The sequence below is a fragment of the Phoxinus phoxinus genome, assembly GCF_949152265.1.
Source record: "Phoxinus phoxinus genome assembly, chromosome: 8".
NCBI lineage: Eukaryota > Metazoa > Chordata > Actinopteri > Cypriniformes > Leuciscidae > Phoxinus > Phoxinus phoxinus.
This window is the reverse complement of record NC_136883.1, coordinates 35,473,151-35,486,138: the sequence shown is the minus strand read 5'-3', so window position 1 is coordinate 35,486,138 and position 12,988 is coordinate 35,473,151. Positions and strand designations below refer to the sequence as shown.

At 38.4% G+C, this 12,988-nt stretch overlaps 1 protein-coding gene across 16 annotated transcripts in view; it reads right to left on the bottom strand.

The window, feature by feature from the left end:
• Positions 1 to 12,988, bottom strand: part of ryr1b (ryanodine receptor 1b (skeletal)) — a 125,751-nt gene that overhangs the window by 72,840 nt on the left and 39,923 nt on the right. For all 16 annotated transcript variants that reach the window (XM_079620910.1, XM_079620921.1, XM_079620919.1 and 13 more), the window contains exons 26-39: positions 12,546 to 12,751; positions 12,222 to 12,396; positions 10,471 to 10,679; positions 10,038 to 10,390; positions 9,446 to 9,575; positions 9,193 to 9,353; positions 7,820 to 7,982; positions 7,582 to 7,668; positions 7,247 to 7,473; positions 5,427 to 5,871; positions 3,056 to 3,604; positions 2,305 to 2,505; positions 1,131 to 1,242; positions 107 to 250 (exon numbers count right to left, since the gene is read on the bottom strand). In XM_079620910.1, coding sequence (XP_079477036.1) covers positions 107 to 250; positions 1,131 to 1,242; positions 2,305 to 2,505; positions 3,056 to 3,604; positions 5,427 to 5,871; positions 7,247 to 7,473; positions 7,582 to 7,668; positions 7,820 to 7,982; positions 9,193 to 9,353; positions 9,446 to 9,575; positions 10,038 to 10,390; positions 10,471 to 10,679; positions 12,222 to 12,396; positions 12,546 to 12,751 — 3,162 coding nt within the window. The remainder of the gene's footprint in view (positions 1 to 106; positions 251 to 1,130; positions 1,243 to 2,304; positions 2,506 to 3,055; positions 3,605 to 5,426; positions 5,872 to 7,246; positions 7,474 to 7,581; positions 7,669 to 7,819; positions 7,983 to 9,192; positions 9,354 to 9,445; positions 9,576 to 10,037; positions 10,391 to 10,470; positions 10,680 to 12,221; positions 12,397 to 12,545; positions 12,752 to 12,988) is intronic.

The following is a 12,988-nucleotide window of genomic DNA, read 5'->3' as shown; positions in this document are numbered from 1 at the left end:
TACGTGAAAAATAAAAGTATTGATCAATGGTTGAGGAAAGCGGTTCAACCATGAGATGAGAAGAATCTGAACAACCTTCTCAAGATGTTTTACAGCATTTACTCACTAGGTTTGGGCTCTTCCTCTGGTTCTGGCTCCTCTTCATCCTTTTTCTTCCTGAGGTTCTTGACCTTCTCCACCAAACTGAGCAGTCTGCCTCTCAGAGACGCTTCTACCTCTTCCTCCTCCGCTTCTTCTTCAACGTGGACACCTGAGGTACAAACAAATATGGATAAGAACCACATAGTCTAGATTTTGGTCAGTCAGTAATTGTAGGTTCGCAATATGGAATTCATCTGATTGTAAATTATTGACTGTCCACAATGTGAATCGAAACTGTTCAGTTCTCATTTGTGTGTCCCGTGGCACACTTTCGTTTTCCCCAAAAAATTCCATTGTTTTTTACGCCAGTGAAATTGTGACTTTTTATGCGTTCTGGACGTTCATTTACACGACAACGGCGTTTTGGTGGCATGAGAAATATACGTTTTTGAAACCGATATTGTTATCATCTCCGTGTAAACTTCACAAACGAATATCTGTGAAAACGGTGACAGCATGTATTACGTGTTTAGTCTATAGGCATGCTCGTTTGAATGTGTCTGTGCTCAGGTGCGTAGTCTTACCTTACAAAGTGACATTGCAACTACAGAACTTGTCTGGCATGCATAATACAGCATTTTTAATAGCATTTATAATACAGTCGTTTTTGCGGATCCGTGTGAACGGGGATCATTTTGATAACGTCTGTACAGAGTGTGTGTGTGTGGGGGGGGGGAGACGGAAAAAAAAACATCGTCTGACATGTTTACCAGAAATGTGATTTGAATAGGATTTCGAACCACATATGGATGTAGCTCAAAACGGATTTAATGTGATTTTTTTTGTGCTGTTCACACTTGCTAAATGTCAGCATTTGAACTGACAGTCTGAACGAGGCTTAGATCTTCTTTATAATGTTTGTGTGTGATAATTTTTTTAGTTTGAATCCTCAGAAGAACTGAATCAGTTTGATCACAAGGTGATTTTGCAGATGCTTGGTGTTGTAATGTGGCCGTACAGTAATTTTGTGAGATGTTTTGAACACTGACCGCAGTGATTTAGGAGGTCACTGTGGAAACTCTGGAGGGTTTCCCGCACTTCCTCTGGCACGGGGCAATCCTCTTCATCTGGGCTGTGCTTGAAGTTAGTCAACAGGAAAACCTACATATATACTCATAATTAGTGTATAACAGTGATAATCATATGTGTGTTTAAAGAAGAGTTTAAAGGATAATTCCGGTATTTAACACCTTGAGTCTATATTGTAGTTTGTTTTGGATGAACAAGAGTGGTGGACAAAATTTTTTTGACAATGGTTCCACTCTCGAGTTTTTGACTATAATAGAATTGGCCATGGACCCATTTAACATTGGAGTCAATGTGCATGTCCGAAAATGTCATTAAAACAGCCAATAATGTTTGTTTACAAAACTGTTAAACTCACCGAGTGGTTAGTGCTGTTCGTTGATGATTATAAACAATATATCGTCGCAATATATGATTCCAATCCGTTTATTTTGCTATAGTGGAACAATTTTTTCAGACACTTCAGAACCGTGTAACTTCCGCTCAATATTTGAATCTGAAGCGTTAGCACACTCCCGACCACTTGATGGCGATAACCGATGTTTATGTCTCGCGGGACACTCACGGTCACAGTCGAGTTTAACTTCATATTGCACTGGTCAGTGGTCACGTCTTTCAATATTTTCAAGGATTTGTTTGTTTATTTCGCTTACTCTCCCGGAGCACAGTTGCTCTGCTCGCTAGCCTTATGAGAAACGGAAGCGAGCAAAAAGACTACATCGACCAAATGTAAACAGCCCCCTTTCCGTTTCCGTTAGCGCATTTATATTAACGAGCACTCAGTCCTTCAACAGAATTCAATGGGATTTTACAAAATGACGACTAAAACACGACAGAAACTGTATTTCGCAACACTTTTTGTTTCTGGAACATCAACTAACATCACTAATCACTCGGTGAGTTGCACAGTTTTGAAAACTAATGTTAAAGGCTGTTTTAATGACATTTTCGGACATGGCCATTGACTCCAATGTTAAATGGGTCCATGGCCAATTCTATTATAGTCAAAAACTCGAGAGAGGAACCATTGTCAAAAAAATGTTGTCCACCACTCTTGTTCATCCAAAACAAACTACAATATAGACTCAAGGTGTTAAATACCGGAATTATCCTTTAAAGTAGAAGTGTGTCTTATACTTGTTCCTGAGGAGGAGAGCGGAACTCTCTGGTCCTGCGAGCGGTTTCTGCAGCAGACATACTAAATGCTCTCATTAGAACCTTATATCGTTCACGCTGGTTTAACTGGATATGCAGTACGAAATCATCAGAGAAAGCCAAAATGGCCTCAACTCTGTGTCTGAGCTCACAGTCACAGAAATACTGTAGAAGGGTACACATCTAAAGGAGGGGGAGAGACAGGCAAAGACAGTATTATAAACAGTACAAACAAGAAAAATTTACATAATATACAGATAGATAGATAGATAGATAGATAGATAGATAGATAGATAGATAGATAGATACAGTTGAAATTCGAAAAATTAGAATATCATGCAAAAGTTCATTTATTTCAGTAATTCAACGTAAAAAGTGAAACTAATATATTATATAGACTCATTCATTACATGCAAAGTGAGATATTTCAAGCCTTTATTTGTTATAATTTTGATGATTATGGTTTACAGCTTATGAAAACCCCAAATTCAAAATTTTTATATTGTGAAAAGGTTTTCATAAGCTGTAAGCCACAATCATCAAAATTATAACAAATAAAGGCTTGAAATATCTCCCATTGCATGTAATAAGTCTATATAATATATTAGTTTCACCTTTTAAGTTGAATTACTGAAATAAATGAACTTTTGCACGATCACCATGTAGATAATCGCTGATCTCCTCTAAATGTGTTCCTCATAGAATTGACTAATAATCTATAGATTCGATTTACCTGCAGTTTTACAGACTCCGGCAGCTTCATTTGAAGAAGCCCCTCCTCTGGTGCTTCCTCTTCCTCCTCTTTGACCTCGTCTCCTACTTCCTCTGCCTCCTTTTCTTCTTCTGCTTTTTCTCCATCCACCTTCTCTCCCTCCTTCTCATCCACTGCCTTCTCGACCTCTTCTCCTTCCTCCTTCTTCAGAGCTGTCAGCTCCTCATCCTCCTCTTCTTCTCCAACTCCTTCATCCACGGCTTCCTCCTCTCCTTCAGCCTCTTCTTCTTTCTCCTTCACCTCCTCTCCTTCCTCCTTGGGAGCAGATTCCTCTCCTGGTTCCTCTGTCTCTCCTGCCTCCTCTTTCTTCCCGAACACACTGGGATCAATCATCTTGAGAATGTGCTTGACGTCTTCATTGTTGAAGATGCCCATAATGAGGAGGGTGCTGATGAGTTTGAGAATGGGAACGAAGTGGAACTCAACGCTGCCCCCAACAGGATCACGCATGGCCTGGCTGCCATCGAACACGGCTTCGGTAAGCATGCTTAGAGCCTGGGTCTTCAGCTCCTGTAAATATTAACAAAGAGATTGTCTATCAACATCTGTAAAATACAATGTTTTATTAACATTTCTTCATACTATACTTTATCAATAAAATGCTATAACAATAATCTTTACCTGCACTTTATTACCTCAGGTATTGTTACCACACTGCTGCTATAACTGCGAAATCACCTGCCACTTTTGATGTCCATCACATGTATTATTATTATTATTATTATTGTGTACAATATATGTTCCCTTGACCTCCCAATCCCCTCGGTCTTTTCGTACTTAATTTTTCTTGTTGGTACTTAAAGGTGCAGTAAGAGTATTTGAACAAACACTGTAGAAAGAGAGATGGCTGAGAGACATTACAAAAGAGAAAAATCACTGGAAAAAGAAGGGTTATGATCAGGCTAGAGCTTTAGGATTAGCATTAATATTAGAAAAGCTTTCCAGCGCTGGAGAGTCCTAAGCGGGAGGTTGCGTTGTTTCTGCTCCATTCATGAGTAACATTGGTTTTGCGATGTCTCATAGAACCATATGCTGTTGTTGTAATATTAGTTATACAGTTTTGCCTGTCATTGTTTGTTGATTTCAAATTGCTTACTGCACTTTTAAATTCTAATCTTGTATTATCTATACAGGTGAAACTCGAAAAATTACTGTAGAATATCGTGCAAAAGTTCAAAAATGTTGATGGGTAACATTTTTATTCTGATGTGTAACCCTGCCAGATGCACCCTGACCAAGGACTCCGAAACGGCGTAAGGATCTTTGTTTTTGCTTCAGTCTTAGAACATTTGCACTGCTTTCCACAAACTTACACAGTACTGTCTCTTTCCTGCTCCCTGCTTATGTGTCGGCACGTGTCCTGCAAGTGTTTTCTCAATATAATGCTCCAAGCAGGGAACATTTATTATTATACTTATTATTTTTTTATAAGTTGTTTGTGAGATTATTGAAATTCTTATTAGACCACTTGCATTTTTTAAAAATGGATATCCCCTCTGTTCCCACTGTATCAGTGTTGAATTTCTGAACGCATTCTTAACCTTGTTGGGTTGATTTTGATATATTGGAGCTGAGGGAGGTGTCACTATGCCTTGTTCCTGCTGTTGCTCACTTGTAGAGGAAATGTATTTCCCTCGACCTGCACCATATTACGCTTTTCTTACACTCATACATTCTCAAGAAAATCTGTACAATACTGTGCAAATCTCACAAAACCTGTCAAGATCGCAAAATCGCATATTTGATATCTAGGCAACTACATTCTTGCATTAAAAACTCCTAAAATTACATTCCATGACACAAAATTTGTAAAAATTATAGTGGGTTTGCTCCTCTGCCATTGACGCTCACTGTGAGAAATGCTGCCAGTATAGATTGGTTGGAAAAGGCTGGAATATATATATACATATACTGTACATACATACAGGTGAAACATTAGAATATGGTGCAAAAGTTCATTTATTTCAGTAATTCAACTTAAAAGGTGAAACTAATATATTATATAGACTCATTACATGCAAAGTGAGATATTTCAAGCCTTTATTTGTTATAATTTTGATGATTATGGCTTACAGCTTATGAAAACCTTTTCACAATTTTTAAATTTTGAATTTGGGGTTTTCATAAGCTGTAAGCTATAATCATCAAAATTATAACAAATAAAGACTTTAAATATCTCACTTTGCATGTAATGAGTCTATAAAATATATTACCGGTAGTTTCACCTTTTAAGTTGGATTACTGAAATAAGTTAACTTTTGCACGATATTCTACAGTAATTTTTCGAGTTTCACCTGTATGTACCAACGATCACTATTGGATCCCACTGTACCTGCAGAGGGATGATGGGGCTTAGGGTGTAGAGATCTGGGTCAGTGCCCACAAAGTTGATGGGGGAGAAGTGTAGCTTGGGTCTGAGGCAGGTTGTGAGACCCACTCCTGGCAGGTCATGTGCCGTCTCTGCATCTGGGAAAAGCTTAATACTGAGCGTCTCTTCCGTCATGGGAATGATGAACTCGCGGTTGGTTCCCAAGCGGTTGCGTTTGGCTGACTCCAGGTGGATACTGATGAGAAGGTCGTAGTAGCCGCTGCGGAGAGGGCCGGGCAGGTACGTGTTCTCAATAGCGTAGAAGAGCTGGGATTCGTCCACGTGGCTGCAGAGGGCATGGGCCACACGGTTGTTGCCCAACGCACACACGGCACAATAAAGCATCAGAGTGTGATAGTGGAACTTCAGCAAGTCATGCTGCTCAGACAGTTCCAGGACGTCAATGCACCTGCATATGAGAGGAACAGGTCAACTATCAAACAATACATAATAAATAGACAAAAGATACAAATACTAGATACTGTAAATGCTGGCTTAAGAAAGCCTGGCCAGAAAGTTTGAACAAGGGGCGTTTCCTTCGAAGAGGAAAAAAAAAAACATAAATATTACAAAATGTGACATTAAAAAGCGTAAAAGTCACTCGTTTTTCTAAAGTAACAATGTCCAACTGTGATACCAGCAGGTAAAGTTACATTGTGACACCATGTCATCTTGTGCCTCCTCTGAGCCCATTGACTTTTAACAGACCCCTAAAGTGTGCAGTGGGTTTAGTGGGGGGTAATTGAGAATGAATGGGGGAACGTCACGTGACAGGAGGCAATGCCTCCATTGCGATTGGATATGATCCGTTATGATTGAATATGATTGGTTTGTGCAATAAAACCATTCTCTTGTTTTCGTGCGCTCTCTATTCGGCCTGAATGAAGACAATGATGGCGTTAATGGGAAGACTAATTAAAAAGTAAGTAAACAACTCATCCACTTAGATATCACTGCTGTATGTTACGTAAAGATCAAACTTGAAATGGCCTGAAAACATGATGACTGTGGGGTTTTAGTCAGCATTCAGCTTGGGGAAATTAAAAGACTGTGTCTGTGTCTGAACATTAGTTCACAAATAATATATATTTGTTTAAATTGTTACTGCCTTTAGTTATTATTTTGGAATAAAAGTACAAATGTGTAAAAACACTAACTTGATTAAATTTGTACTTGGTGTTAATAAATAGAACAATACATAGTTAGTGTAAAAAACAAAAACAAAATAGAATTGCATTTGGTGTCTCTTTTTTATGTAATGTTTATTTAACATGGAAAATTAAGTGTAACGGACATAAATGTATAGATATATATATAAAAGAGGACTTTTCCTCCTCATTTTAAAACATCAGCGCACACCACTGGTTTGAAGTAGTTTAAAGTCAGCATTAAATAGATGTTGTGAAAGGCTTTTCTTCCTTATTGTGACGAGTGATGAAATGTAGAACGGGATTTGATTGGAGGAGTTGATTGGATCATCGTGGTTTGCGATCTCATGTGAGTGTGTGTTGGGTTTTTCTCCCCTTGTGCCAGTAAACACATCATAAGAGAAGAGGTATTGTTGCAAGAGGGAGGAGAAGTTATATTGATTTAAGTTTGTGAGAGCACATGAATAAATAAATAAAAGATAGGGTGTTCTGGGTGATTGATAGTTAGGAATATGGATAGGTAGATAGATAGATTACAAAAGACATCTATACTGAAGACACTTCATGAGCAAGTGTCTTCACTTTTTCACGATCATTTCGGTTTTGATTTTTTGTTCTTGAGTCGTCCTACTGTACCTGTTCTCTTCAGGTATATGCAGAGCCATCATGGTGAGAGGATCTGTACATTCCACCATCCATCCGTGCCTTTCGCTCACCCGCCCCACTTGTGGATTCAGGAAGTGGTTGGGCATCCTGCTCCAGATCACTGGGGTCAGCATTTGAACATCAAGCCGAGGAGGACACTGGGGCACCGGGTTCTTGCGCTCACTATGGAACATGGCTGCTGAAAGAGGCATGATATTCTATAGGATGGAGAAAAAAGTGAGACATGTAACTAAAATACTATCACTTAAAGTACTTCTAAAAGAAAGCTAATGACTTCGTGGTCAGAAGCAAAGGATAAAGCTGACCTTGAGCTTTCCAAGTTCCAGCTGCAGCATATTCTGGCTGCCTGGCAATACAAACACAGCTGGAAACAGCTTAGTGTGGGGCTCCACCTGAGGGAACACATGTATACATGAGTTCGAATGAACAATATGCACTCCAAACCGTTCAGAAATGAAGTACCAAAGACAGGAGCTAAAAGTGGAGTTAAAAACAGAATTTTTAAGGGCCACTAGGTCCTTTAAAGAGATGACCTGCACTCGCCTGATAGAAAGTGTTGATCTCCTTCCCATTGGCTGTGAAATTCATTAGACCTGTTGCCAGATCAACCAAGCAACCAATCACCAGATCCTCCTGGCTGAACCTCTGTTGAGTGCTGCTGCCAAACTCTCCTCCCCACACCATATAGCAGTTACTCCTCCTCATACTGATGAACAAACAGATATTAGAAGTCATGAATAAACTCATATTTTATTAAACGAAGGGGAGAAAGAATACTTTTATTTCAGATTTAAATTTCAAATAAATTCACGGTTTCATTTGAAAAAAAAATGAAGCAGCACAACTGGTTTCAACATTGATAATAATAATAAATGTGTCTTTAGCAGCAAATCAGCATATTAGAACGATTTTTTTAAGGATCATGTGACACTGAAAACTGGAGTGATGATGCTGAAAATGTAGCTTTAATATTACAGCAAATAATTACATTTAAAAATATATAATAAAAAACAATTATTTTAAATTGCAATAACATTTAACATATTACGGGTTTTTAATGCAGTCTTGGTGAGCATAATAAACCTTAAAATAAATCTTAAAATAATATATATTTTATAATTTAGTAAGTTAAAATGAAATCTTAAGGCTTTAAATTAAGTGTGAATTAAGTTTTTTTCCTAACCCCACTGTAAAAATGACAATTTCTTATTTAATTTGTTTCTCAAATAAATGCATCTTTTTTTAAGGTTTCTTACATTTTTTACTGAAAAGCAAGAAGAAGAAAAAGAAAATTATTTTTCTCCATCATACATTTTATTATTATTTTTCTAGAGGCAAATTATTTTTAACATGTGCTCTACATCCAAAATACTATTTGATACCTGCGGTATTTGTCTGCGGTGGTTTGTATTTAAGATATGTTTGTGTTTTTTCATGTGTGTATATATAAATATGTAATTGAGAGTTATGATAATGTTAACAATTAAGGAAGCAGGTACAGTACCTTTGTTTTTCTTTTCCCACTCCGCTTCGAGCAATTGATTGATTTATGTTGTTAAAGTCATGTGAATTTACCTTTATAGATCGAATCAAATGCTTCTTTATTACCTTTGTTATATGTCACTAATTCATCATCATCACTATACTGTACATATTATAAATTATAGGCATTACACTTTTTCAGTTTCACAGTAAAGAAGTTTCTTGAGGTAAAATCTCTCCCAACTGATTCTGAAGGTCGGTTGCTGAAGTAGGCCACTAGTGCAGTGCTCTTACATCATCAAAATCGATATTCACCTACATCACCTCACTATACTGAACATTTATTTTTAACCAAATGCTTCTCCGCACTGCAGCTTCTTGTATTCGTCCACATTGGCCACCATTTCAATGACTGAATCTTTATCACATCTCACCTGTCGTGTATGTTGCCCTTGTCGTCTCCAACTGTCAAAGTGACAGTACGGACCTTAGTCAGGTCGAAGTTGAGATCATACATGTGGAAGTCAGGGGTCACCCAACCCACCCATACCCCGCTAGGTTCTTGCCCGGCGAAGATACGGACTGAGTAATAGTACTGCACAGTGGAGACAGAGAGAGAGAAGGAGACGTGAGGAGACAAGAGCAGAGAATGTGTCATATATGACAGATCTTGTGGTGAAGACTGACTGTGGTCGTATTGAGGATGATCTCCGGGTCGTCGCGATCATCGGGCACCACATCCTCCATCAAACGGGGCATAAGAGGTGCAGGTGGAGGAGGGGCAATCATGGCTGCCTTTTTAGCCTTAAACAGGAAGCTGAGGGAATACATTTGAGTGGTCAAGCATGAACGGGAGATTTGTAGAGAACAAGAGAGGTATATTATTATTATTTTTAAAGGTATGCTAAAGGTATACATATACATATATAAAGGTATACATATAAAGGAAAAATGTCAGGATAAACACTTTACAATAAGATTCATTAGTTAACTGCATTAGTTAGCATGAACTAATAATGAACTGCACTTTTACAGCATTTATTAATCTTTGTTAATTTCAACATTTGCTAATACTTTATTAAAATATTGTTAACATTAGTTAATGCACTGTGAACTAACATGAACAAGCTTTATTTTTATTAACTGACATTAACAAAGATTTAAAAATACAGTAACAAATGTATTGCTCGTGGTTAGCTCATGTTAGTTAATACATTAACTAATGGACCTTATTGTAAAGTGTTAGCACTTCATAAAAGTCCTCGGTTCTCAATCTCACCCTTTCTTTTTTCCTTTCTCGGATGCAGTGTCTTTGTCATTTTCTTTACTGCTTGGGATATCTTTGGGCACGGATGGCTCCTTTTCCTTCTCCTCCTGCTCTTTGCGACTGGCTGACTTCTTCAGCACCTCAAACTCAGAGTCGGGGTCCACCTCCAGCACCTGATCCTCAGGGATGGTGAGGGTCCGAGTGAGGGGAGTGGTGCCAGCGGTGACCTTGAAGGTCAGGTCGAACTCTACAGGCATGCTCAGTCTGAAGAACAGCATGTCTGTGTTGGAGTTTTGGGATCCGAAAGTCTTGTGGGTTATTTTCAGACAGGGGGCGCTGTCTACGGTTCCATCCACACGAGAGACCTACAGGTCACAATAAAGGACAATAAAGCAGGTCCGGAAAATTTCAACTCAATTAAATGTCACAAAGATTCCTCAAATACCTCAATGTGGTTGTGTTCGGTGGAAACTGGGACAAACTGGGGCAGACTCTTACTGAACCACATTGTGATGTCTCTCTTCATGTTGATGGCGAATGGCTCAAAGCCCTCCTGGAGCCCACAGATAGCGAAGTAGCGTAGGCTGCTAACATTCTGACCTAGGTTTATTCGGCCAACCTGAGAAAGACCCAACATGCAGACTGGAATAAAACCTGGAGAGAGAAAAATAAAGAAAAGAGGCTGATTTATAGCAGGGGTGGGGGAAACAAAAACCGATACAATGTAGAAAAGAGATATTTTGCGTGCCAATATTGTTTTACAAATACAATATATCCAGTATTGGTCTTTTATTTGATAGTAGAATAACAAAATCAACTGATTTTTTAGTCCACTACTATAGTGCTGTTTTTTTCTGGTGAGGTCAACAGAGGAGATAGTCAGTGTGCAAGTTGGTAAAACCAAGATGGAGTCGTCAGAGAAAGAAATACAACGTATGGACTTACTTTGAATGTTTTTAACAAGGATGGGATAAAGGTGATGGATATATGATACATGATGAGATTTGCAAAGAGTCTCGTATGATGATATAAAATACTCTGGGAATACTACGAACACGAGGACTCGCCTCACACTCGATCATACAGAGATAGGGTTAGCCTTAGCAGAGCTGCTGTAAAATCAGCTTCTTTTGGGGGAAATTTGCAGTTTCAAAAAGGGAATAAATAGCTATACATAATCACAATACTTAGCATGCCACAAAATGTATTTAATCACAAAAATGTTGTATTGTGACTTAAGAATCATGATAATATTGTGTCGTGGGGACTTAGCTATGGACTGCAAAGCTAAGGTAAAATCAGTTCCTCTGGGGCCATTTGCAGTAAAAAAAGAAAGAAAAAGTAATAAATCGCAGTTTATAGGTGCGTTCATGGCATCATAATTACCGTAATAACCAGATTACAACTTCACATCCAAGTAGAACTCATCATTACACCTTGTAAACTGGGAATTTTCTGAGAGCTCCTACTTGTACCACCTGACCACAGATTTAATTTGGCATTGATAGTGTTGCTATAGAACCGTATAATTCAGAGTCTGATAGAACGTCACGTGTTGTCATCTCATAATTACATTAATTACGACATGGTGTGAACGCAGCATATGTTATAGTAAAACTCAGCATGTCACAAAATGTATAAAATGACATATCCTATTGTAACTTAAGGCCTACTAAAGCTAAATGCCAAACACCATTAATACTTGTGCCAAAAATTGAATCAACATCTAAGGTGCCAGATTTTGCTATTAAATTTGTATATTGAAATACGCTATTGATGGCTTTACAAGACTTCAAATATTGCACATTAATCATATGGACAGTCTTTATGATACCTTTAGGTTGCTGCCAAGCCAGTCTATTCTTCATAAATTAATATTTTGTTTGATGGAAGAAAGAAATTCATACAGGTTTGGAACAACACGAGAAAGAAAGTAAATGATGAGTGTTTTGAATTTATTTGAACTATTTGAATCCATTTCCTTATTACTAAAAACAACTATTCAATCAGAACTAAGTTTCAATTACACATCTTTTTAAATCCAAGACTAGGATTGATCTGTGTCTGTGGAAACAAACCTCTTGAGACTCACCCAAACATTTCCAAAGCTTATTTAAAAATACACATTACCTCTAAAAACGAATTATTGAAAATTTACTACAAAAACAACAACAACGTTATAGCCCGAATCCTCACCGTCTCCAGGCTCGATGTCTTTGAAGGCCATATCAGAGCCAGAATCGCTGATCAGCATCTCTCCGTTAAGAGTGAACATGATATTCATTTCAGTGAGGTCTATCATGCAACCGACCACATCACCAGACAGCCACTGACGACCAAACGGGTCATTACCAACGTGCCATCGCTGAGCCTGCCGGGAGAGCAAAGGAGAGTCATTTAGCTTTTATTGCAGCTATACAAAATAGTTTGTCAGCAACTTGTGCGGCACACAATCCAATTAGCTGGAAAGATGTCCTACCATATAACACAGCAGAGTTAGATTAATATGACACCACTGACCCTGTTTCCATTAAAGACATAGGCCAGCTCATCAGAACCAAGCTCAACATCAGAGCGGACGTTGGGTCGAGCCCAGCCCACCCTCATCTCTCCTGTGGTCACGGCCTCAAACTCAAAGTACCACTTTCCTGAGGTGATGGCGTACTGCTTCTCTGCCCTGAAGATACGCACTTTATCTCCACCTGTGTTCTCAACACCATGACCACCTGTGGAAAAAAAGAGATTTGAAGAATATAGAGCTCAATAAATTTACATCAATTCTGGATCCTAGTATATCAAACTGAATCAGGGAATGCGGGTGTATTTTAGCAGTGGCGTGTAACAGGTTTTGGTGGGTTTAATTTGATATATAATATATATATTTTTCAATTGCAGCTTTTTAAAAAGGCATCTGAAATAATAAACTAAGGGTTGGAATATCTGTGTGGGATTGTGCTTATACT